The sequence below is a fragment of the Cyprinus carpio genome, chromosome B16 (assembly GCF_018340385.1).
Source record: "Cyprinus carpio isolate SPL01 chromosome B16, ASM1834038v1, whole genome shotgun sequence".
In the NCBI taxonomy this organism is placed as follows: Eukaryota; Metazoa; Chordata; class Actinopteri; order Cypriniformes; family Cyprinidae; genus Cyprinus; species Cyprinus carpio.
In genome coordinates, this window is record NC_056612.1 from 26,989,711 (window position 1) to 27,015,278 (window position 25,568).

A 25,568-nucleotide genomic window follows, 5' to 3' on the forward strand; every position below is an offset into this window, starting at 1 on the left:
CCCAGCTGCCCTCCTTCCCGATCAGGGGGAGCCCCCCTCACCTCCACATCAGCACACACAAACACAGGGGCCCCAAAACATTCCCAGCCTCTCCATAGCAACCGCACAGCAACACACATTGTCATGGAGATCGGGAGACCAGGGATACGTGGGGGTTTTGGGAGAGCCGGACATTGGCCTTATTCATCGTATAGTGTCAGCGAGCACCTCCACATTACGCCGAGACAAGGTCATCAATCTTATCCTACACGGCCCACTTTATAGCTCGCCTATGATTTAAGAGGCGCTTCGGAGAACTCTGGTATGCTTTTTTCTGCAGGATATATACTCTGCTAAGTCTTGATCAATGGCAAACTCTATGTTCCTACAGCAGAGCGAATCAATGCAGGCAGCGGCAGATGGCTAGAAATGGAGCCAGATCTCAAGAAAGCAGTAAACAATGGCGGCTCTCTGTTAGGGCTGGCTGATAGACATACATACATATAGATAGATAGCTATATATAGATGTGTATATAACATGTTTGCTGCTGATATAAGACTAAGCATCATTGGGAATATTGTGAGATTTGCCCACTACATTTACTAAAGGCTGTAGTCCAGCTCTGTTTCTGCTTCTTATGCCAAAGAAATTTTACATTTACAATATATTTGCAATTATTTTGATAGGGGTGTAAAAAGAACTTCGAACTTTATTAATTTATTTGCATCAGTTCAAACTGTTCATTTCAGTGAATCAATTCAAAACTCTGATTTACTTATTTTGCATCAACAGTCAAATTTTCTGCATGACAATAAAGTTAAAGCATCTACAGCATTAATTAATCTTAATTCATGTTAATTTTAATATGTACTAATACGTTTTCAAAAGCAATCTGACATGCACATTTTTATTTTTTTGTTAGTTTATCTTAATATATGCAAATGAGAAAATATTACCATATATATATATATTATATATATATAATAATATTTTTATCTGTCAACAAATAATAAAAAAAAATATCTGTTATATTATATTATATATATATATATATATATATATAATATATTGGAGTTAGACTTGAGTAGCAAAACTATGTTAGGGTTTGATTCATAGCGTTCAATACTGTTAATTTCAATGAATTCAATCAAAGAATTCAAAACTCGGACTTGCATTTTGCATTATGCTCAAAGATTTCATGGATGTTTCTACATGAAATTTCGCATTTATATTAGTCCACATTGCACTAAAAATAAAAACTATTTAAAGCATTTATTAATCTAGTTAATCTTAGTAACATTTAAGATCGAAGTTATCAGTTATCAAGTATCAGTATATCAGTTAACATTCGTTAATGCAATTTTCAACTGTCAAAAGTGCTGCATGACAATAAAGTTAACGCATCGAACAGCCATTAATTAATACTTAATTCATGTTAATTTTAATATGTACTAATACGTTTTCAAAAGCAATCTGACATGCACATTTTTATTTTTTTGTTAGTTTATCTTAATATATGCAAATGAGAAAATATTACCATATATATATATATATATATATATAATAATCATTTTTTCTGTCAACAAATAATAAAAAAAAAAATATCTGTTATATATATATATATATTTAAACTCATACATATATATATATATGAAGTTAGACTTGATTAACAAATCTATGTTAGGGTTTGATTCATTCGTTCATACTGTTAATTTCAATGAATCAATTCAAAACTCGGACTTTTGCATTAATGCTCAAAGATTTTCATGGATGTTTCTACATGAAATTTCGCATTTATATTAGTCCACATTGCACTAAAAATAAAAACTATAAAAATCAATTAATAAACTAATAAATCTTAGTAACATTTAAGATCAAAGTTATCAGTTATCAAGTATCAGTATATCAGTTAACATTCGTTAATGCATTTTGTTATAAATCAGCCCTGCTGTCCATACTAAGGAAAGCAGAAGTGGGCAGAACTGTGACAGAGGAACAGAACCAATATTTTGGTCTGGAGTCCCAGATGTCCTGCTATTGAGGGCTCAAGAGCATAACGCACTGAAGTGTGCAAGATCCACAGAGACGCCACCTGGCCAGTGCACAGCCCCTGTGACCCTTCCCCTGCCGCTCATTAATAAAGGCCACCCTCAGAGTCACACAAACAACTACATCAACACGTTTTGCTCTAGCAATGTGGGCTTTCACTGAGCAAGGTGTCTGGTATACAAGACTATTGACAATAAGTGACTAAAAGAGAACTATCACGATGACAAAAGTGCCTCAGAAAAAAATCATTTGTAAAAAGTTAAAGCCTGCAAAAATAATAATCGTTTCAAACAGGTTTCTCAAACAATCCTGCCCAACTGCCATTGGTCAGAGCAACAGATAGCCCCGCCCCAAACTCACAGAATTGGTTGAGTCAATGTTTTGTTGTTGTGATGCTCAAACAAACAATTCAATGTAAAAAAAAAAAAGTTAATTTGTAAATGTTGTCGAGTTCAGATTTAAATCTTAAAGTCTGATCTCCAATTAAACACTTTAACCTCACAAATTGTGAAATGGAACACAAAAACAACGAGCAGGATTTATTAGTTTCCATGATCTGAAATCGTTTTAACCCTTTCACACAGCTTTACACATCCCATGCAACTTTAGGTCAAACTGACAATTTTCCATATCTGCATTTAAAGACATCCTTTGAAACAGTTCATAATTTGTCAAATTAAATCAAATCATATTCCCAAAAACCCACAGCAGCAGCAGCCAGGCAGCTTTTATCCCTCCTAATGTAAATCATTTATCTGGTCGTATGCATTTACACTGTTAATGGAAGTGAAATTGGTAACATTGGACTGAGTCACATTGTAGCAGGATCAATAAAGACCCCTGGGGGTCACTTTCCCCTGCTGCATCTGCTGAAGGCGGGCTTCAAGCTCATGTCTTCCCACGACCCCTGACCTGGGACAATCTCTCTTATTCCCCTTAAGCACTTATAAAGGTTCCTACACCTTTAAATTCACTTCCAGGTATCACCTAGCAGTCAACATTCTAATAGACGGTTACAATGTTCCTTCTGGAATGATACAATGCGTGCTTGCGGAATGTTACAATGTATCCTTAGAGAGTGTCACAATGAGCGCTACAATGTATCATTATGAAATTATGCCATGTGTAGCGTTAATAAGATTAGGAAACATAAGATTCGAAACAATTTAGAACCCACCAGCGCCAGATGGTCCCGGCTCCATCCCATCCACTGAGCCCCAAAGGGTTCACCAAATTCCAGATGCTCAATCGCCACGGCGCCCGGCCCTGCAGGCTGGAAGCGTCCCCGACTTCCAGCCTCCTTCCCTGGGCGAGCGGGATCGTCTCCGCCGCCGCCGCTGGAGCCCCCAAACCCGCAGGAGTTGAGAGAGAAACAAAAGCGCCTTAGTTCCGATCCGTGACGACCCGCTCCTCCAGGCTCTTTCCGGAGTCGGGCTGCTCTGGTTCGGGTCGTTGTGCCTCCTGTTCACCGTTTAAGCAGGATCCACCAGCGGAACAACAAAAACGCTCGACCCCTCCGTCACCCCCCACAGACCGAGAGCCCTTCTTCTCCGTCTCCTTCTTCTTCTTCTTCTCCTCCCACTGCTGAGATTCTTGACTGTAACTGGTCTGTTTTGTGCTCGCCCTCTAGTGTGCGCATGAAAATGCAAATTCATTCATACTACAACTAATACATGCATACTGTGTACTACGCGCTATATACTAAACAGATGAACTTATTTAGTGCACTACGTGGATGGCGTGAGATGAACCTCAACAAAAAACACATGAAGTGAAATGTCAACTCCAATAAAAGCCACTGAAAAACAAATATCAGAATTAGCATTGGCTTGAATATGATTTATACTTTAAATATTTGCAAACATATTAGATGTATAGTTGTCATATGTGTAATTATAAATACAATTTTAGACTTAAAACAAACAACTAGACTGTTTATTCTGTGCAATTAAAAATTTAATGCTCATATAGTTAGACTACAATACAGAAAAGTGAAATATTAAGACCTATAACATTTATTTTTTTATTTATTTTTTATTTATTTTTATTTTTTTGGAAGATTTAGTTCAAAATCAAAATCTTTTCAAAAAAAAAGAAAAAGAAAAAAACATTTACCAGCCACTATTTATAATACATAAATAAATAATAAATAATAATTTCCCATCCTTTTTGTAACCTTGGTCTTGCAACAAATCACACGATTAAACTCTATGCTAAATAGAATACAAGAACTATAATAAAGTGTTACCATATCTATTGTTAAAATATCTAAAATGTTAACACACTAAGACAACATTTTATGGAAATTTCATAATTACACCGACTTTCTGATGGCAAAAAAAAAAAGCTAGTTTAATTGTCCCTACGTAAAGTTAAGGAATGATTTTAAACAAACAAACAAACAAATACACGTGTTTTCATATACAAATTTACATTTCTTAATGTTTGTTTAGCCCCTTTTTTTAAAGACTTTTCTATTTTTTATGATGGGTGTGCTTTGCTTTCTACACTTTTTTTTTTGCATTAAAAAAATAACAACAGTATTATTCATTCATATTACTAGTTTAAACATGGTTTAAATTTCATGGAGGTTTTGCGTTGGTCAAAAAAACCTCCTTTATTTTGGCGTTTGCTGTCGCGTTTCTGTGTCGTCGTTTCCTGTCAGAGGAAGAAGACGTCATCCTACAGACAGGCAGTGAGTTGGAGCTTTATTACTTCTTAAAGAACAGCGTATTAACGCTTTAAATCAAACTGATTTCGATTTGTTTGAATTAAAGCCTCCTTTTAATGCATGTGATTATCTATTTTAACAGCGTAATGACGTGATATTTAGGATAGTATGCGCGCTCTCGTGCCTTCCAAGCACGAACCGGTTATATGTCTTTATTAAAATAATCAGATAGATTAATTTAATATGTTTATTTACTGATGTGGTTACAGTTGTCTGTGTTTTGAGCTTGGTAAGGTTTAATTGGGAAAAAAAACGGTTGTGAATTGCCTACAATATATTTTCCTATTCATGTTGTCAAAAGAGATTGAGAAGTAGGACAGATTTTAATACATAATTAATCTCATCAGGACAATTTCAGGTAAACTGTCATTATAAATTTGGTTTCTGTCAGTTATTAAAAACATTAATAACAACTTACATTGAAATAGAAGTAAAATTTACCTGGGTAACGTTAATTAAAATTTTAAGGAAATATGTATGTATGTGCAAGTGTTCATTTAGATCCAGCAATTCTGCGTTTATTTAATTTTATTATATTCATATTTAATTAGTGTCTACCACCCTGCTCTACAGACATCAACATCGTTTAATCAATTAATGTCATTATATTTAATGGCATTTAATTCAGTGATATAAATAGTTGGAGATATAGTTAGATTGCAAATTAAAATAAGTGCCTCTTTATGGTTCAAATGCTTGTACAAGATGTGTTTCAACCATTTCTCCAAAATCCTGGCCATTACTATGCATTTTGTAGCAGTAACTCTTTTTTTTTTTTTCTCACAGAAAGCACTGTCATGTCGTGGATTCGAGAGAGGGAACTCTCCTTTTTAGAAAGGCTCACTGCCAACGTCCTGAAGGTGCTTTTCAGAGGATCTGTACTGTGATCGAACTACAAATGATGATCTAACACCTTAATGACTTTCTTAATCTCTGTTTATGTCTCAGGCAGGGCCTATGCCCAAACATGTGGCCTTTATCATGGACGGTAACAGGCGATTCGCCCAGAAGGCACATGTGCAGAGGCAGGAGGGCCACTCGCAGGGTTTTGAGAAACTGGCAGAGGTGAGTATGAAGATAATAACAGACTGATATATCAGCCAGATGGATTAACTGACCGATAGTTTGCCAGTTTGACTGCTTGATCGATTAACAGGAGTGTTAAGTGTTCCCTTTTCTGTCAGTTATATCAACGGAGAAACTATGTTTTCAAATATTTTTATAAATATTGTGTAAAATAAATGTTAGTTTTATCACAGTAATTTGTGTTTTCTCACTGGTCTTTAAATTTTAATGCATCACTATTCAAAAGTTTGGGGTCTGTAAATGTTTTTAATGATTTGAAATGAAAGTAGTCTCTTCTGCTCACCAAGGCTGTGTTTATTTGATCAAAAATACAGTAAAAACAGTAATATTGTGAAAAATTATTGCAATTAAAAAAAAATCTCTTTGGATAAATTGTAATGTAAAACTGTAATTTATTTCTGTGATGCGCAGCTGTATTTTCAGCATCATTACTCCAGTCTTCAGTGTCACATGATCTTCAGAAATCATGAAAATATACTGATTAACTGCTCAAGAAACATTTCTGATTATTATCAATCAGAAATGCTGAAAACAGTTGTGCTTCTTCATATTTTTATGAAAACCATGACACATTATTTGATGAAACGAGTTTCAAAGAACAGCATTTATTTGAAATAGAAATCTTTTGTAACAATATAAATGTCTGTACTGACACTTTTGATCAAATAAATGCATCCTTCCTGAATAAAACTAGTAACCCCCCCCCAAAAAAAATATTACAGACCCCCGAACTTATGAACAGTGTATATGTATGCTCAGTCTCTTAATATACATTGTTTAAACTCACATAGACGCTCCGCTGGTGCCTAAACCTGGGCATTCACGAGGTGACTGTGTATGCATTCAGCATTGAGAACTTCAAGCGCTCCAAAGAGGAGGTGGATGACAGAAGTTCAGCCGCCTGCTGACAGAGCAGTAAGACACTCCTGCACAAGATCTGTTCACCTGTTTGATGGCTAAATATCTATACAGTCCATATGTGAATTTGTCCTAATCCCTAGGGAGATGTCCTGGAGAATCTGAGGCGTGGTGGTATTCGGGTGCCTGGGAGAAGAATAAATGAGCTGTGTGTGTGGACTCAGAATATACATTTGTTTAAACTCACATACCGGACGCTCTGGTGCCTACTCACTGGGGCATTCACGAGGTGACTGTGTACGCATTCTTGAGAACTTCAAGCGCTCCAAGAGGTAGGTGGATGGTCTGATGGAGCTGGCCAGACAGAAGTTCAGCCGCCTGCTGACAGAGCAGTAAGTCGCTGCACAAGATGTAAATCACCTGTTTGATGGCTAAATATCTATACAGTCCATATGTGAATTTGTCCTAATCCCTAGGGAGAATCTGGAGAAGCATGGTGTGTGTATTCGTGTGCTGGGAGATCTGACTCTACTCCCTGCAGATCTGCAGCAGCTTATTGCCAAATCTGTGGTGGCAACTAAAGCACACAACAAGTAAGCACTTCATGATGCTATTTTATTAGTTTGACCTTCTATTGTATAGAAATTCAAAATTAATATAATTTTTTGTAATATTGCCTAGCCCTACTCGATAAACAAGTACACTTTGCACTCTATTCTTTACAATACTGGTTACAAGATTTTTTGTTGTTTTTGAAATATGTCTCTATTGCTCACCAAGGCTGCATTTATTTGTTAAAAAATTCAGTAAAAACAGTAATAATTGGATATATTATTACAATTTAAAATATCTTTTTAAGATTTTAATATATTGTAAAATGTAATTTATTCCTTTGATGCAAAGCTGAATTTTCAGCATCATTGTCTTCAGTGTCACATGATCTTCAGAAATCAGTCTAAAATGCTGATTTGCTGCTCAAGAAACATTTCTCATTGTTATCAGTGGTGAAAACGGTTGTACGGTTGTACAAAAGAACAGCATTTATTTGGAATAGAAAACTTTTGTAACATTATAAATGTCTTCACTGTTACTTTTGATCAATTTAATGCATCCTTGCAGAATAAAACTATTAACGTGTTTCAAAAAAAAAGACTGATCCCAAATGTTTAAAGTGCAGTTTATGACTTAAAAAACATTCCTTCTGTTTTAGAGCATGATCTATAACTGATGCATTCGCAGAAACGTATCCTCCTCTCGTGTCGTTGACTGGTTTTCTGTTTGATTATGTAGGTGTTTTCTGAATGTGTGCTTTGCATATACCTCAAGATATGAAATTGCAAGTGCAGTGAAGGAAATGGCTTGGGGAGTAGAGCAGGGCCTGATAAAATCCAGGTAAACTGTGCTTTTCACACAGTGTGAGAAAACAAAGGATTTGCTCCTAACCACAGCTGTTTTATTATCTGTACGTATGATTAATTGTTCTTCTGTGTGTGATGTGTCAGTGATGTGTCTGAGGTGCTCCTCAGCGAGTGTCTCTATAGCAGTAATTCTCCAAACCCCGATCTGCTCATCCGTACGTCTGGAGAAGTGCGTCTCAGTGATTTCCTCCTGTGGCAGGTAATGAGACTTTCTTTAGTCAATATCTTGCCAGCATTTACACAAACATACAGCACTGTAGTTTAGATGGCATTCGTAGTTTGATTCACTTTGGAACAATCTGTAATTATATATAATTACAATGAGTTCTTTCTCGATAAATATGATAAAGTCGGGCCAATAAAGAATAGTTCACCCAAAAATGAAAATTGCTGAAAATGTACACACTCTCAGGCCATCCCAGATGTGGATGAGTTTGTTTCTTTATCAGTTTTGGAGAAACGTAGCATTCCATCACTTACTATTTAGACTCTCATTCTGACGGCACCCATTCACTGCAGAGCACCCCTTGATAAGCAAGTGATGCGATGCTACATTTCTCCAAATCTAATCCATCTTCATCTTGGATGGTGTGAGCAAATTTTCATTTTTGGGTGAACTATTGCTTTAAGAGCTGTAATAATTCCCATCACTGCCTTTTCCAATGAGAGTTCCCATCAAATCGACACTTATGGCAGCTGAAAGTCTGGCGCCGGTCCCATGGATATCTATCTGACTTGTCCATTGTGTGTTAAGCTCATATTGCTCTTAATATTTACATTCCCCTGCAGCTTTGAAATGATTAATGTTTTTCATATTCCTGCATTATCTTACACTCCACAGACCTCATATTCCTGTCTAGTGTTCCAGTCGGTCCTGTGGCCGGAATATTCATTCTGGAATCTATGTGAATCTGTTTTACAGTACCAGCTGAGTTATCAATCTCTCCAGGTAAACCATAACTCTTTTGTCCTCCTGTTTTTATAATGATTTAAAGCTTATTTAGGTAAAAGCTGCATTGGGTCTCACTCTCAACTAAATCTTACAAAGGTTTTTGCTCATTTAGGGGCTCCATTTATTTAATGATAATAATAATAAAAATAAAAAATAAAAACAGTAAAATGAGATGATAATAATATTGTGAAATATTATTATAATTTAAGTAACAATTTTCTATGTGAATATATTTCAAAATGTAATTTATTCCTGTGATCAAAGCTGAATTTTCAGCATCATTACTCTTCAGTGTCACATGATCCTTCAGAAATCATTCTAATATGCTGATTTTTATTATTATTATTATCAGTTTCAAAAACATTTGTATTTAGAATATGCAAAATGTATAACATTAGAACAAGGTTAATAACAAATATGCAGACTTATGCAGACTATTCATATATACACAAAATATTGCATGTAATTATTAGTGAATGAGACCCATTGATTTTGTAATATTTTTGTACTATTCATGGTCATATATGCTTCTTAGATTAGTATGACCTTATTATAAAAGAGGCAACATGCTAATTGAGAACATTTCATCTTGAACACACAGGATATTGTATTACAGAATGTACCGTTGTTGCTTAATGCATGTTTTTGTAAACGTTACTCGATTGTTTCCTTAAATGATTTCCTGAAAGCAACTTTTAGGAAGTTCCAAAATTTATTTAAAGTTTAGTGAAGATGCAAAAGCGTAAACATGAACTTTATTCCATTCACAAGTGGTGTTATGCTCATGTTGTGTGTTGCAGAAAGCTCGAGATCTGCACAGAGAAGGCCAAGCGCTCCAGCAGATGGAAGCGGATCGCTCCTGTGTGGCTGAGCTCCTGCAGCATCGTGGGAATGGAAAGCTCGTGGACTCCCAGAGTCGACAGAAAGAACTGCTGAACTACATCGCCAGCCGAGAGGAGAGGGTTCGCTGCTTTCTCAACGCCCTTCAGCACAAGAGAGACACTTTCTTCAGCGATTTAAGCAGCCAGGCTGTTGTGGCTTAGCACTGAACTTTTGTATTTACTGATCTGTAAATACTTCAAATCTGGAAGGATGTTTTACCCCGTTTTATGGGGCAGTGGATATGTATGATTGATATTGAAATATAAATGATCTTAAATCTTCAAATAAATTTTTTGATTGATTGACCCCATGAGCTCTTTTTTTGGGCTAGAAATGCTAGGAAATACAATAGGTTAAATATGATTGATCTCACTTGAATTTCAGGCATTTTATTTTTAAGGATGAAAATAATAAATAAATAATTCAATCTCAGATTTGTGGAATTCAATGACACCTCACAAACACTTAATTCACAAATCAAATGTGAGCAAGTTTTACTCCGTGCAAGAGCATCTCGACAAGGAAATTTTTAGGGCAGAGTAAAAAAAATTGCATATTCAGTCTAGAATTTTTTAACTTATTACATATGTTGTAAAGGTAAATTGCAGTAACAGTCAAAAGTTTGGACACACTTGACTGGATTAATTTTTTCATTATCTTAAAACCTTTTTATCTAAAGGCCTCTACTTAAAAATAGTTTTGACAAATAAATAAATTAGTTTATCTGTTATCTGTAAATTATTTTGTAAGTTGGATTATATATGTATATGTTTATGTATAGTGTTTCTGTGGGTCTTAAAAGGGTATTAGTTCAACCTTTCACAAATTAAGGCCTAAAAAGGTCTTAAAACAGAGCAGAACGTCTTAAATTCATAGTCATGCCATTAAATGTTACAGAAAAAAATATATATAAATAAAATATTTCTCAGTGTTTTTCCTTTTTTTCCCTATAAAAACATCTAAACATTCTTAAATTAAGATGCATTTACTTGAGAAGCAAAATAAAGATACAAAGTCTTTTCTGAGAAATTGAACAAAAGTTGATTAATGCTTAGAAAAAAGACATATCTGTCATTGAAGAATGAAGACGTGTCTTCCTGTTTGCAGAGATTTGTTCATGTTTTAATCGTAAACACGCCTCATTTTGACCAATTCCTCATAAAACAACACTAATGTCATTTTTCTTTTCAAGTAAACACAATAACATTTAGACATTTGCACTAAATGCTGTGGAAGAACATCACTTTTTTTGCAGTGTGATCAAAGGGTACAGTAAAAGATATTTCCATATTATAGTGTTTGGATTAACCAGTAATGGAGATCTGTTTAAAGTTGTATTTTCAAACTTTCTAATAAAAGATATTTACATTTTGAGACGCTATTGTGTTCCATTCAATTTTGTTCCGTTACTTGTTCTTAAAAAGGTTTATACACACACACCTGTACAATTCTGTAAATAATGCGTATGTGTGTCTACCACGTTTAGTCTGTAATCTTTTTTATTTTATTTTTATTTGTGTTAAATTGCCGGGTGTAATTCCACTGTGTCCAGCAGAGGCGCCGTCCTCACCGAGACGAGCAGCAGCTTCCGTCTGCGCTCTGAAACCTGAGCGGGGAATTCTGTCATTGTTGCTTTAAGAGATAAGCGACGCCCAGCGGTACGTCATCACCCTCGCAGCCAATCGCTGCACGGGATATACAAAATCCGGTTTAAACCGGTTTCTATCTTAAATTTCAATATAAAAACTTAATAAAACATATACAGCCGTTATTGTATTTTACGCGAGACGCTGTGAGGCGTGCAGGGTGTCGTTGCTCAGGAGCACAATATTTACACAAACATTCAGATTTTTTGACATTTTTTCGGGGTTTTTCTGCAGCCAAGATGCCCAAAAGAAAGGTAAGGGTGCACTGCGATTTTTTATATTTCTGAACAAAATCGCGAATTTAGTTTTTTGTACATATGTGTTTGTATTTTTGCCATTTTTTCGTCGCTGTTATCGCCTGTGATCGTGTGGTTGTTTTATAATGGCGGACAGTCGATTTTTTTCACATGAATGTCAATCTTACCGCGCTCTGACGACAACACGAGCGAAAATAAAACGACTTTTAACCGAAAATAAAATCACACGGGCGTTTAAAAACCGACAAATACTGAAACCTGTAACCGTGCATTAATATTTCAATAATTATTCGAGCAAAACAAATCCGTGACATCCTGTAAGACCCGCCTGATCTCTAGATGATGTAAAAGGAGGGAACTCGAGTGTTTTACGATGCTGGTTCAACTCCCGCGATAAACTATTGCTGATATAATAAGCATCAGCCTTCAAATTTAATAAGATATTATCATTTAAACACTGCAGATGAGAGTGGTTGTGTTGGAAGTTCACATGAAAAAGCTCGCAGTTAGTCATTTGGCTTTATGTAAGATTGCACGCGTGTGTATTTTAGGTCTTAACGTCTATCTTATGAACTATAATCAGTGTAATATTGTGGTATCGTGTCGCTTGAGCTGCTCCTGTCCTTGTTGATGTGCATTACGCCTACTCTACGTCAAGCTGCCATCTTTACAGCAGCACCTGTGTCTTCTAAAGACGGTGCTTTGCTAGTTATCTGCGTTTGGACTGTGCAACGTTAAAGTTTTTTTTTTTTATTAACTTGTTTCACCGTTTAAACGCGCTTTTGTGCGGTTTACAGTGAGGAAAACAAAGGGACCGTACGCCGAGAATCGCCCCTCTGTCGTTTAAAAGGCGCGTAGTGATGCAGCCAAACAAAAGGAAGCCGTCTTTGCCCGCGCGCACTGACAGCCGGGATTTGAATTTGAATATGCGCGGGAAGACAGTGAAGAAGACAAAGTCGTCCGTTATGAAAAACTGCGGCTTATCGTCTATGACGTAAACGCGCGCAACTGTTACACAGAACGTTCCATTTTCTTTTATTTTTTTTCGAGGAATGTATCATTTTTGTTTTATATAACGTATATATATATTGTTTTTTTTTTTCGATTTCTAAAACGTTTTCGTGTGTTTTTTTTATTTGTTTACAGATTGATGGAGAGAAGGCCGCCAAAGGCAAGGAGGAGGTTTGTTCATTTATGTATATGTTTTTTTTTATATATATATATTTTTTATCTTTTATTGTCTTATAGTTTTTTTCTTATATCAGACTGCAAGCCTTATGAAGCAAAAGCAGAACATATTTCTGTGGGAAACACATACATATATAATTTATGCTTACATAATTTACATTGGCTATTGTAGACATATTCACTATAATAGCCAATTAACTTATTTTTTCAGTGAAATATAACAATAAAAGTTTTATATTGGTTACTCGGTCTTGATTATTTGGTTACATCATTGATTTATTATTAATTCAGTATTATGTTTTTTTTTTTTTTTTTCAGCCAACAAGACGCTCCGCAAGGTTGTCTGCTGTAAGTAACCTCTTCAGGATCTTTTTAATAAAGAAATGATTAATAATGCAGACGTTTCTTTGTCTAATTCATCTCTGAATTGATTTACAGAAACCACCAAACCATAAACAAAAACCAAAAAACAAAACCCCAACCCAAAAATTAATAATATGCAGCTTTGCAGTAGTATCACATAACCATTTAGTTCCACTGATGACAGAATGCCTTCCCCACTTGTTAACCATCAAATCGCTACGGTTATCATTTCTAAAATCATATTTATTGTCATTGGTTACACAGAAGCCAGCCAAGGGGAAGAAGGGCAGCAACCCTGCTGAAAACGGAGACGCCAAGGCAGACCAGGTCCGTCTGAAAAGCGCTTAAAAGAGTTATAAGTAAACAAATAACTATATACATACTTCTGCTTTTCATTCCCTATATCCGCTCTAGAAAAACAAACAATTAGTGAAGCGTGTAAACTTTGGTAATCACTTTGGAGCTGACTTTTGTTTTATTTTGAATCCGTTTCTTGTAGGCACAGAAGGTTGACGCTGCTGGCGATGCCAAATGAGAAGCTAACGAGCGTCTGATCCTTCTATGTACTTGGTGACTGTACAGTTTGAAATAACTATTTTTTACCAAGTTTTATATTAAGAATAACATTTATAGTTGACTTGCTTTTTATGTACTGATTGATTTGACAGGAGTTACTATATTTCATTCATATCCATTTGTATCCCATTTTTTAATCAAGCCGTCTATGTCTTGGCAAAACAGTTTGCCCTTGCTAAATCTGTTGGCAAAAAGCAAGAATATTGTCCTAAACTTTGTTTTTTTGCTTTATCTATCTATCTTTCTTTCTTTCTTGGTCTATCTTTGGATTTTAAACACCAAACATTCTCAAAAGGCAGCTTAAGAGTGTTTGTAAAATGTTTTCGGAAGGGTTTTCACCATGTTGTTAGCATTTAAACGTACAAATACTGTGTTTTCCGTTTTTATTTTAAATTTTTTTTTTTTAAGGAAGTTACAATGAAATTGTCACTAGAAAAAGAGAAAAAAGTAAATAAGGCAACATTGTCGAATAAATTTACAATGTGGAACCTTCGATTTCTTTAGAGATGTGTGTTCTGAGCTTGTCTTGTTTATTAAGTTATGTTCTGCAACCGTAGAAGGATTTTCAGTGACTCTTAAAATGCTTTGTTTTAAATGGTTTTGAATAAAAAAAAATAAACTGTCCAGAAAAAAAAATTAATCATTGTTTGTGTGTATGAGTGTATGTACATCTAGGTATAGATTGTGTATATGTAAAGTATTGATTCTTTTGTAATATAGTCACAATATTTTAAGATATTTCAACGTATATCATTCAATGACCATCTCATAGCAATTTACAGATGCTCTCTAATATAAGCAAATTGAAATAAATTGCTCTTCAATAGCAATCACCGTAACAGTAAATAAAAATTGTTTTCTAGAAAGCTGTTACAAATGTAGGTAGTTGTAGTAACACTTGTTTCTCGCTAGATGTCGCTGCTGTGCCAAAGTTGAGCGAAATCGATTCAAGCTGTAATTCACTCACTGTCCAGCAGGTGGCTCATTTGTTCACCAAAATAGGATCAAATAAACATTTCAATCTCCGCAACACCTGAATTCGTCAAACACAGTTTGTCTAAACCTTATGTTTTATCCTTTGTGATGGCACTTTCTGTGAGAGTGGGAATGTGTTCCCTGGAAAACGCCACCTCAGCACTGCATTAGGCGACGCTCATTGAAAAGAAAAGTTTACAAAGTTTTATAAACAATCAAGGGATAACGTGCCATTTCAGTTGTGTGTGTGGTGCAACACAAAACTAGCCTGAAAGTAGCATTTGTAAACGCTTTGACTTGGATTTTTCCTATAAATAGAGATGACCTTTCTAAATCATCATTTAAAAGTTGCAAGACAAGTATTTCTTGTTAAGACCGGAAAGCACAAAAACCCTGTAGTGAATATTCATATATATATATATATATATATATATATATATATATATATATATATATATCACTACATTGTTGTATCCTTGATACTGTAAGAGGTAAACACGTGTTTGCAAACACAACTGTGATCCTTTATGAATGTATTTTTTTTTTAACAGAACATACATTTCTCATCTTGAGCTGTTTTGAAACATAGTAGATGGACATTCAGCCGACTGACTCACTAATTTGCTAAAAATAAAAAGCTTTACCAACAGATATAAGACGGATCTAGCCTGGTGGTACGTGAATGGATAAAAGTTGGAAATTGATATGTTTATGGTCTAAAAATCTAGAGTAGATAGGCTATGTAAAGTTTTTACATTATAAACACACTGAGGCGAATTCGTCTTTGCTGAGGAACCTAGTAACCTGATTAAAAACAACAAACATCTGGAACCTAAAGCCAAACTTGCTTGTAAATGCCAAGTGACATGATAACACGAGGAGTAAATCATGGTTTATTGACAAAACAGTTCTTTTCCAACTTAGCTGTTAATTATTGAAAGGAAATCAAACAGAACCGGTCAACAATGTTCCAAACGCGTCAGAAATGTAAAAACAACTGTTGAGACGAGGGAAACGTGCAGGTTGTGTTCTAATAAACACACAATCATCACGTCAACAGTGAGGGTCTGCACGTCCACATGGTCTTCAGGTGTCCAGCCTGAGCACCACCCCCTGCTCAAGCTATAGGAGGACGCCCGGGCTTCATATATAACGAGGAGGAACATCGCGTGTTTTCAGGTTTCTGGCACTTTCCCCGAATTACCAGGTAAGTAACACAGAAATAAACACAAGATCAGAGTCTCAGGATTGTCGTGTTTGCGCAATAACCGCAAAACTGCATCACCGCAAGTTGGGATTTATATAAAACAACTTTTATAAAAACTACCGCTTTTAAAACTACTTTTGATTAAGTCACAAATTCTTGGAGATCAGCTGATGATATTAATATGTGGTGGTGCTACCGGTTGTAAATATAACTAAATGCAACCATAAAGTAGGTGAGTGAAATCATTGATGCAGTTGTGTCAAATCAAATTTCAGATCATATTTTGCCTTTTGACTAAACTTAAAATTTTTGAAAACGTACCTTCCAAGTCTGTTTATTATACATTGCATTACTTATTTATTTTTAAATAGTTTCATGAGAAAATGTCTTATGAAAAGGTCAGTCTAACTGCTGTTGTTGATCATTGTGGATCTTAATTATTCAATGCTGTTACAATTCCATCAGGTTTTGCGTAAATATGAAACATTGACTACAATTTGCATCTGAGTAATTCTAATTGTCAATTAGAAATGAAAAAGGAAAACTGGATTGATTTGAAGACGTTGTATTAAATGCAGATTTGAGTAACTAAAATCCAGGAAAGTGACTGCAGTAGTATTTCAGGATGGTTTACTGTTGTAAAGCCGAATAATTCCATTGTTGGAAATTAAGTTTTGATGGGACAAGATAAGAAGAGATGCCTTCTTTTGAAAGATGTTTCGGATCAGTGTTGTCATTTTTATTTTCTGCATTTGTACGAAAGCAGGTTTTTGTGACATGTTTTATTTTCTAAGTCGGTCTGAATGTAGATTTTGTGTTTCATTTGCTTATGCAGAAAATTTTGTATGACTAATCTGATTAATTCAACTATTGCTTTTTGAATGTAGGTCAGTGGCACATTAGAGTGGGATGTTGTGTTCTCAAACAAGGGCCATTTCAACTGATTGAGTGTCAGCTTATAGATCAAACGTCTCTTGCATATTTAATTGTATCTTCATTTCTTTCTTGTCGTTAATATAGAAGTGTGAACCTTAGCAGTTTGGTGAAGACTATAGAGCTGCGGGAGGCTGAATATTCATGTTTTTTGAGTGATCTGATCACAAATGGTCAGAAAACCATCTTTACACCTCTTTTGACAACTTATGATGTCTGGTAGAGAGTTTCTGATTTTATCATTGAAACTTAATACTTTGGCATTTTGCTGCATGTTGATGAAGTGAAAAAGAACTAACCTACATTTTCTGTGCTAAATGTAATGTTTCAATCTGATGATCTTGATCATTGTGTGATCTTGTGTGTTCATATGCATATCGAAGATGTTCATGTGTATGTTGGTTTCATACGGATATATATGCATTTAACAGTGGATGATTGATAAGTAAACTCTTGAATTACAAGATCATGAGCATGTTAGGTGATGCAAAATGTTTGAATGTCGCTGCCGAGAGCTGCTGCAACCATGTGCATTGTTAAAGAAGCCATAGAAACTGTGCACATGCCACAAACATGAGTGGTTGGGATGTAGGTGGAGCTTAAGCTTGATGCTTATGGCCGGGAGTCAATCCGATTGGACCGATGTAATGATGTGCAGCATCACTGATACTCAAGTTTGCTTTGGTGCCATTGTCTGAGAATGGAGGGAAGCCCCCCAGACTCATTTTAGATGTGAGGGTGGAGTTATAGATGGGGGCGGGGAATGTGGGGATGATGGGGGAGTGGGTTCCAATGAGGGGCTTTGTTGAAGACTGAAAAAGGGGGATGTGCTACGATTGCAAAGTCAATCCAGGAATCCAATGGGTTTAACTAAGAGATTCACATAGTTCTGGATACGTAATAGTCGCGTATCACTGTTGTAGTCATTATATTTTGTGTTGGACTTGTCTTTTTGTGATCTGCTTATTGCTGAGCAGATCTGGCACACAAAAAGCTTGATGATTTTTCATTCAGTCTGTCTTTACATATGCACCAAATACAAAATAACTTAATAAATAACCCATTTTATGGGTAGATATCAGGAATTCAAGTCCCATTTTGCCCCAAAAGCAAAATAAAAAGAAAATTAGCCCTATTTTAGCATTCATTTAGGATTCCTCAAGATCAAAAGATAAAAGATCTTGTTCTAGATAAGAGTTAAAAGAGCATTGTTTTACCACACATTTTATAGATTCTAATGTTTTTTTTTTTTTTTTTTTTTTACAGGTGTTTTTCTCTTTTTGCTGGAGTTAGGGGTAGGTATGGCTGGATTTTTATGGCTAGTGTCAACAAGACTGGCCTCAGGGATTCATATGATCTTAACTGAGCAATTATGCACTGGATTTAAAAGCACTTGCAAAACAACCTGGGATCATGTTGAAAGATGGCTCTGAAAGTTTGATCTAAAGTGGAGTGATGGTATTGATGTACCCTGTGGCTGTTTAAATAGTCTTTATGGTCTAGATTTGATGTCTGTAAGATTATTTTATCCCATTCTGATTTGATTGAATAAGTGAGTTTTAATGTCTTGTGAAGCTTTTCCCATCTTTAATCCAGTCAACCATGACAAATTAATACTAGAAACTATCAGAAATTAAGTTTTTCCCACTGAAAAGAAACATTCGTTTCTTCACCAAAGCATGCTCCAAGAAAAAAAAATTATGGCAAGTCTAAATCAGGTCAATGATTCTCAGCTTTGTAACTGCAAGGTCCCCCATTGTCAATATTTGAAGGCCCCCTACAAAGGCTTTGGTATTTCCTACTTCCGCTGACTGAAATCACAAAAGTGTTTGTTTTCAAGCTTATTTTTAATTGCGTGAAACTAGGGCTCTTAAGTTTAACATGCATTGTTCCTTTGTTGCATATTTTATCTTTTCCTTACAGTTTTCTTGGCTCTTACGTCTAAGTTTGTTTGTTTGTTATTTTCTCTCAAATCAACACAATTGGACATTTATTGAAAACCCCTACCAAATTAGGTCATCCTTACGCAATGCGATGAGCTTTTGTTACATCACTCTTTGGAAAATCTGCAGTGATGCATTCGGTAATTCAGACTGGCGAAGTGGAATAGACTTACATAACGAAAACACGGAGCACAGTCGTTTGGTTCGAGATGAAGAAGCATAATGCAGGGTGAATGCGTTAAGTCCGTCCTAATTTGGAGGCAGGATAATGGAGAACAAGCTTAAAAACATGTTGCATCTTTTTGGAAGTATGTGATTTTATAAAAAAAATAATTAAATCTTGCATGCACACTCATTTAGCTCAATCTTGTTTCTCCAGATTTTTGTGGTTAAGTAAGTGAGAAAATTATATCTGACAAGTTCATAGTGTTTCAATACCATAATATTGTGGTGGTTGGCCAAGTGGGTGTGTGCAAGCAAGCCAGAGAGTGCATGATGCATTCTGACAGCTGTGCATGGTAAAGAGAGAGAGCAAGTCAATCCACCAATCTGATCGTGAGAGATCAGGTTGTATAAAAGGGCGGAGCTCCAGAGAAAACTTCCTCTTCAAGCTGCTTCTTCATTTGCGGAGCGCTCATGCTGTTCACAGTCTGGCTGGCAGTCAGTCCTCTGCATTTAAAGACCAACTTTGGCTGCTAGAAATGCCATATTCTCTCTTCGTAGCTAACCTTTGAAGGTCCTGCTGGTTTTTCCATTCCAGCTGTTTTTGGACTTTGCCTTGGAGCAACTTTGACAGCGTGGTCTTTCCTTTTCCCGAACAAGCGTGCAATTGCAGCAAGGTTGGTAGATGCATCCCAAACATGTGTCTACCATTGCCTTCTTACTGCTTACCAATTGTGGTTAGGGTAGTTTTAGTAATCCTATTTTTAAAGTACCAAATTTGCAGTTATTAGTCTACAGCGTCATCAGAATTGTTGAAGAGTCTGATGAGTTCGGATAATTGTTTTATGGATCTTTTCTGAGTAATGGTGCCTTGCAGGCTTTGGATGATTTCCCTTATGTTTCTTATTTGGGGCTGAGTAGGTCCGGTTTAAACTAGCACAGTATGTGTTTTCAGACAACAGATTACGGTCACACAGACGTGATTCCCTGAAACCAAAGTCAGATGGACTTACATTTGTTTAGGATTGTGCCTATGGCTAGAAGTGTTCCCTTTCTCTTGGATCAGCCATATTTGGTTCATGGCAAAACAAACTCTTATTGTGTTTTCTTTTTAACCCTCCTTTTGAACCTTGCAAAGGCCGTTTCAAGGTTGTATCATTCATGTAACGCACAATTTTAAGTCAGAATGACAGAATAAAGTCGTTTGTTGGTGCACTGATTATGTTTGCAATAATTTGCATTCTGGATGGTTATTTAATCCACTCTTCCTCTCTGGTCTACAGGTTTACTCTTTGGCATTACACAACCCTCGGGAGGTTCAAAGACAGCAGCGATGATCATCAGGCTCGGCAGACTGACTCCTGGATACTTCCGTCTCCTGCAGGTGTGTATTTATTCAAACTTGGTTCAGCCTGTGAATGTGTAAGTTTTCAGATTGCTTATTTAAATGGCTCATATCGCGAGGAACTGAAATTTCCTCAGCCTTTTGCGATTTTAAAAAACTTCATTGTGCTATGAAAACATACCGTAGCTTTCCAAACTCAACTTCCTTCCAAGTGGAAAACACCATTTGTTCAAAATAATCTGCAAAAATGTCTTGTTCGGACATCAGAGACCCAACATTAATGAGACTGCTCACATTTACACGCCAAAGATACCTATTCGGTTTCAAAAATCAAATGATAAATCATGATATGATCCTTTAAAATGCATGCATATGTAACACTTGCATAATGGCTTTCGCTAGGAGAAAGTAATGTTAGTTTGGGACGTGTAAATCTGTCCATTGGTCAGATCAGACTGGTGCCGGTCTGGCTTTCACCCAAAGTCAGATCTCAGCTGCCCACTGCATTCCTCATGTCTAAAAGTGACTGAACTCTAATTATATGAACAATGAGCGTGAAGGGCTGAATGAAGGCGGTGTACACATAGGAAATACCAGTTTAGAGTCATCCCTCATGAGCTGGACGTAATTCTCACGACTTGGAATATAAAAATAGCATGAAAGCAGCAGGGGGGAATGGTTGTAAACAAGCAAGTGTCTTGATTAATTTGTTCTGACTCACATTTGTTTCAAAGTTTTAACATTTAAAACATCTAAAATTATCTCTCTTGAATCGCAGATTTGGCACTTGGACTAATTGGGAGGTAGCAGCTCTACACTGTAAAAGTTGTAAATAAACTGATTAAGCCTATTTGAGTTAATTCAATGTGTTACTTGCCGTTTCTTTGTAATTAATTGTGAAACTTACTAGCAAATTATTGTTGAAAATCGTTTTTGGTGCATTATGTAAATTTTTTTTCATAGCGTCACAACAGCTCAAAATACTGCATGTTTTATCAGTATCAGACTGCTTTTTCCAAATATCTACATCACTGTTTGTGGTATAGTGTATGTCTTCATTAAATAACATCCAAGAACACTGCAAATCATTCTTGCAGTTTGAAAAAAAAAAAGATCATTGCTGTTAGTCAGTTGAATAACCTTTGCTTAGTTTCCAATTCTAAGAAAATCTGAACCTTAAGTTTGCACTGCGTAAAAATGTGTACATTTCTGTGAACCAGTCCTAAAAAAAACCCATCAGGCATCTTTGTTAAGCCCTGCCTAATGATTGTATACTTTAATCGTTTTAATCTTAAGCAGCTTACTATTCTTAGACCTGTCTAAACCTACTTGCTTTAATTGCAGAGTGACTTGTTAAACCGTCTTAATGTCACCTTCTTGAGATTGGCTTAAACCTGTGTGTGGCGTCACTCGTTTAACTATTTTATCCACTTATCATAACAAATGCTTGGTTCTGATTTAAAAAAATCGTGTTGGAATTGGCTCCCTTTTTGCTTTTTTGTATGCTTTTGATTACAAACAGTCCCTCTCCTGCTGTCTGAACGTGACTTTATTGGCAGTAAATATTTAATGATTTCATTCAACCCACATGACTGAGCAGAACATTGGTCCTCATGAGGAAGTCCGATGATGAGTGTACAAAAATTCAGTGCATGTGCAAGAGGGTTGGCCTTGTTATCAATCATTTTTTTCCATTATTTTTGCAGAGGCAGGTAGCAGGTGAGGTTCAGGCCCCAACGCACGACCGTTCTGTCAACCAGATCGCCATGATGCTGGCCATCATGGGCCTCAGCCTGTCGTATTACAGTGCCAAACAAATGACAGAGAAGGTTCGCCACGAACCCGCCCCGTGAAGATGTGCGAATGCGCTCCGGATTGATGGCATCCAGAAAAGACGAAGCCAAACTGAAGATGTTCAGATGTTGAAGATTCAGACTCTACCTTTCTGTAACCTCTAGGGATCACACACCACGGGACTTCCGCTGAGGGGTTCTTTTGCTTTAGTTTAACTCTCAATGGATCTTGAAGGGGTTGTGGCCTGTGTTTTAATAGTTAACTTGATACATGCATCAGAGAGTCAGTCAGTTCAAAACCTGAGCTCCACATTGCATCTGAAGCTCCACTATGAGCCATAATGTGTTTTAAAAAGGGAAGGACCTCTGTGTTTGAGATGTACCAAGCAACTATTGAAAGCAGGTCCAATGCACAAGAGTGAAATGCTCAGATTTTCCCCCAAAAGATGCTGTTAAAGAACAACTGAGACTTGAGGACTTATAATGGAGGCGCTGCTCTATAATACTACACTTGGTGTCAGACACTTTCTTTTCATTAGAACTTAAGAAAATATCTTCTCATTGGTCCTCAAACACTTTAGATGTTAATGCCGACTTTGTGTGCAATTGCATGAGTTTGAAACCGTTTTGTTATTAGTGCAACCAATCTGTAATGTTATTTCTAATGCTTTTTTATGATAATGTGATTTAAGATGAATGTACTGTATGTTATATTTTTAAGACACGATGATCAAATAAAGCTGTGAATATTTTGCACACGATCAACTAATGGAAAGCAAGTCGTGACTCAAGAAGATTTAGAAGAACGTTATGAAATTTGGCCAACTCATTCCTGCTGAGTCGAGTTTTACACGAAACCATATGAAAGATTTTCCTGTCGGCAGAAGCGTGCTGTTGAACAGGAAGTGGGCACAGCCTCAGGCAACAGCTTCCTCTATCTGCACGCAATATTTGTCTACCAGCCTTACAGCTGGCTTTATGTTTGACCCACTTACCAAATTCAATAGACATCAATTAAACATTTGCATACCAAGTAACTTAAGGTGTGTCTGCTGTGTCACTCCCCTGATATGCTAAGCAATTTAGGCCAGAAATGTACTCAGTTCAACTATCTCAGTTTGTGTTTTACTGTAGAAACAAAGTCACCTACATCTTGGATGCCCTGGGGGTAAGCAGATAAACATCAAATTTTCATTTTTGGGTGAACTATACCTTTAACATTTCTTTTTAAATGGAAAGTTGCTAAATAAGTTAAATTGACCCTCATGTTGCATTCTGGCCATTTGAACCTGGAGAAGTTTTTCTTTTTCCTGAAAATGTTAGGTCATTTTATCGCACTGAACTAAAATTTACTAACTTCCCAAAACAACTAAAAAAATATTTTGGGGGATTTTTTTTTCTCCCATCTTGTTACACTTGTGGTGCTTCCCAGTCAAAAATAACCATCATACAAAAAAATGCATATCAATTATTTGTTATGCTCTGTTATTACCAAATTTTGGATTCAGTATTCTTATTGTTTTGATTTATAGAGCTCTTTGCTGATTGCTTGTAGAGCTCAACAAACTGACAAAAATTTTACACAAATAATGATTTATTTTTAGGTGCATAAGCTCAGATCAATAAGGGCCTATAATCTTCTTTGACCGGGGTTTCAGCACAGCACAGGGGTTAATGTGGTGGTTTAATGACACAGTTGTTTAAAAAAAAAATCTTTCACCATGAGTGTTGAGTTTCGTTACTACCACAACAACGCAAAAATGTGACGGTATACTAATAATGTGTTAGCCAAGCATTTGTGCACTTGCAAAAAATATGTTTCTTTCCTTTGATTCCACTAATATCCTGCATATTATCATTGTGAGCTATCATTTGCATCAGATAGACTTGTTTGTGCACCTGATAACTAAAGTGAGATTAATTACAGCTTGATGTTCTGTGAACCTAATTATAGTCTTTAAACTCAGAATTTTTTCAGAAACTAAAATCTTGAGTCTGTTGAGCGTGTGAAGGACATGAGGAAGTTGGAAATGTCATGCAGTTTGCTTGCTTGCATGCTGGTTACTGCCGATTAGTTCTGTTGGTTGCCTTTTTAGCTAAATAGTTTAGTTTTTTTCCTCAAAAATTGTGGTACTTTCAAAATATTGCTCTGTTTGAGCATGAAGATCGGTCGGACACTACAACTTTGGCTCAGCCAACCTGTTTGAAAACATTTACATTTCCGTTTGGTGGAGCAGAGTTTATACACTTCAACTTGCCTGCTTTATTTTGGTTAAAACCCAATGCTGAAATGCATTTTAGCTGCCACCAAACAAGTCTGTATTGTCTTTGTTTCCTTCGACCGCCATTATCAAGCAGTTAATGTGGCATTGCGGTCTGTATGTGTTCATAAGCATTCGCATGGATGCTCGGGGCAGATGTGATGTCCTGTGACAGGCCGAGGCCGCATTACGTGACACGAGTTATTCCTCCAATCACCTTTAGCTCCTCCCTTTCCCACTCTGCTGTGTGATCACTGGGCAAATTTGCCCGAAAAATACTGCTGGGACAGTTTTAACATGCTAGTTTAGGACATGAACCGCAACATGCTCGTCCCATTGGCTGTCTGGTGATGCATCATAGTGTTGTTGCAGTTGCAAGCTGCAGAAACAAAGAGAGGGATCACGCTGGCGAAAGAGTATTTCACATGGTTGCTTTATAAAAAAAAACAGAGAAGGGATGAATAAAGAAAGAGACCTTAATATGTGGTCTTTTCTGTTTGGTTTGATGGTGGTTCATGGATGTAAAAGTGGAAGGAACACTTTTGAATAATGTGTGACTGATATTGTATAAATTAATGTTTTGTATTAATGAATGAGATTTTAAAATATGAAGGACTGAAATGTTTTGTTGCTCATGTAACGTTTCATTAAATTAATTTCAATTATGTATCTCATTTCCTTTGTTGTTTTCATTACATCACACATTTGTCCTAAATAACTGGTTCTCAGCTGGGTCAGTGGGTTGCAGACCGCAGAGAAAAAATTATGTGGAATATATATAGTACAATGCAACTTATTTATTTGTGCATATCTAGATTGCAAAATAAATAGATAAGAACACTTTCCATATACACTACTGCTTTTTTAAAATAAATTAATACTTTTATTCAGTATTGATCCATTAAATTGCTTGAAAACATTTATAATATTTCAAAAGCTTTTTAAATAAAAATAAAAAAACTC

At 36.1% G+C, this 25,568-nt stretch overlaps 2 protein-coding genes and 3 long non-coding RNA genes across 6 annotated transcripts in view; 4 read left to right on the forward strand and 1 right to left on the reverse strand.

Annotated features, from left to right (window-relative positions):
• LOC109083959 (protein argonaute-1-like) overlaps positions 1 to 3,620 on the reverse strand; it is a 29,903-nt gene extending 26,283 nt beyond the window's left edge. Inside the window, exon 1 of the mRNA XM_042741758.1 lies at positions 3,207 to 3,620. Coding sequence (XP_042597692.1) covers positions 3,207 to 3,231 — 25 coding nt within the window. The 5' untranslated portion in view covers positions 3,232 to 3,620. The remainder of the gene's footprint in view (positions 1 to 3,206) is intronic.
• A 995-nt stretch (positions 3,621 to 4,615) lies between these two features.
• On the forward strand, positions 4,616 to 10,261 carry LOC109083962 (dehydrodolichyl diphosphate synthase complex subunit DHDDS-like). Of its 2 annotated transcripts, none has more exons than XM_042741760.1 (10): positions 4,616 to 4,724; positions 5,547 to 5,620; positions 5,709 to 5,825; positions 6,638 to 6,724; positions 7,041 to 7,096; positions 7,181 to 7,297; positions 7,995 to 8,096; positions 8,207 to 8,321; positions 8,964 to 9,071; positions 9,875 to 10,261. In XM_042741760.1, exons 2-10 carry the CDS (start codon positions 5,558 to 5,560, stop codon positions 10,115 to 10,117), a joined length of 1,008 nt encoding a protein of 335 aa, XP_042597694.1. In that variant the 5' UTR covers positions 4,616 to 4,724; positions 5,547 to 5,557; the 3' UTR covers positions 10,118 to 10,261. The 2 variants fall into 2 exon arrangements, with proteins under 2 accessions (XP_042597694.1, XP_042597695.1); XM_042741761.1 differs by lacking the exon at positions 4,616 to 4,724 and adding an exon at positions 4,772 to 5,118.
• A 1,375-nt stretch (positions 10,262 to 11,636) lies between these two features.
• Positions 11,637 to 13,395, forward strand: LOC122140049. The gene is made up of 3 exons (XR_006156779.1): positions 11,637 to 11,856; positions 13,006 to 13,041; positions 13,366 to 13,395. It is a non-coding gene; the product is annotated as an uncharacterized LOC122140049 (long non-coding RNA).
• A 139-nt stretch (positions 13,396 to 13,534) lies between these two features.
• On the forward strand, positions 13,535 to 14,626 carry LOC109083960. Its single transcript, XR_006156780.1, has 2 exons — positions 13,535 to 13,737; positions 13,910 to 14,626. It is a non-coding gene; the product is annotated as an uncharacterized LOC109083960 (long non-coding RNA).
• Positions 14,627 to 15,989: 1,363 nt separating this feature from the next.
• Positions 15,990 to 23,105, forward strand: LOC109083961. Its single transcript, XR_002016688.2, has 3 exons — positions 15,990 to 16,168; positions 20,490 to 20,590; positions 22,258 to 23,105. It is a non-coding gene; the product is annotated as an uncharacterized LOC109083961 (long non-coding RNA).
• Positions 23,106 to 25,568: the final 2,463 nt, after the last annotated feature.

Excerpts from the sequence above, each read along its gene's own strand:
- LOC109083962 (XM_042741760.1), top strand. The coding sequence starts at position 5,558 with ATGTCGTGGATTCGAGAGAGGGAACTCTCCTTTTTAGAAAGGCTCACT. Across the intron at positions 7,298-7,994 it reads GCAACTAAAGCACACAACAA|GTGTTTTCTGAATGTGTGCT; the intron begins GTAAGCACTTCA and ends TTGATTATGTAG. Across the intron at positions 8,322-8,963 it reads GTGATTTCCTCCTGTGGCAG|ACCTCATATTCCTGTCTAGT; the intron begins GTAATGAGACTT and ends TACACTCCACAG.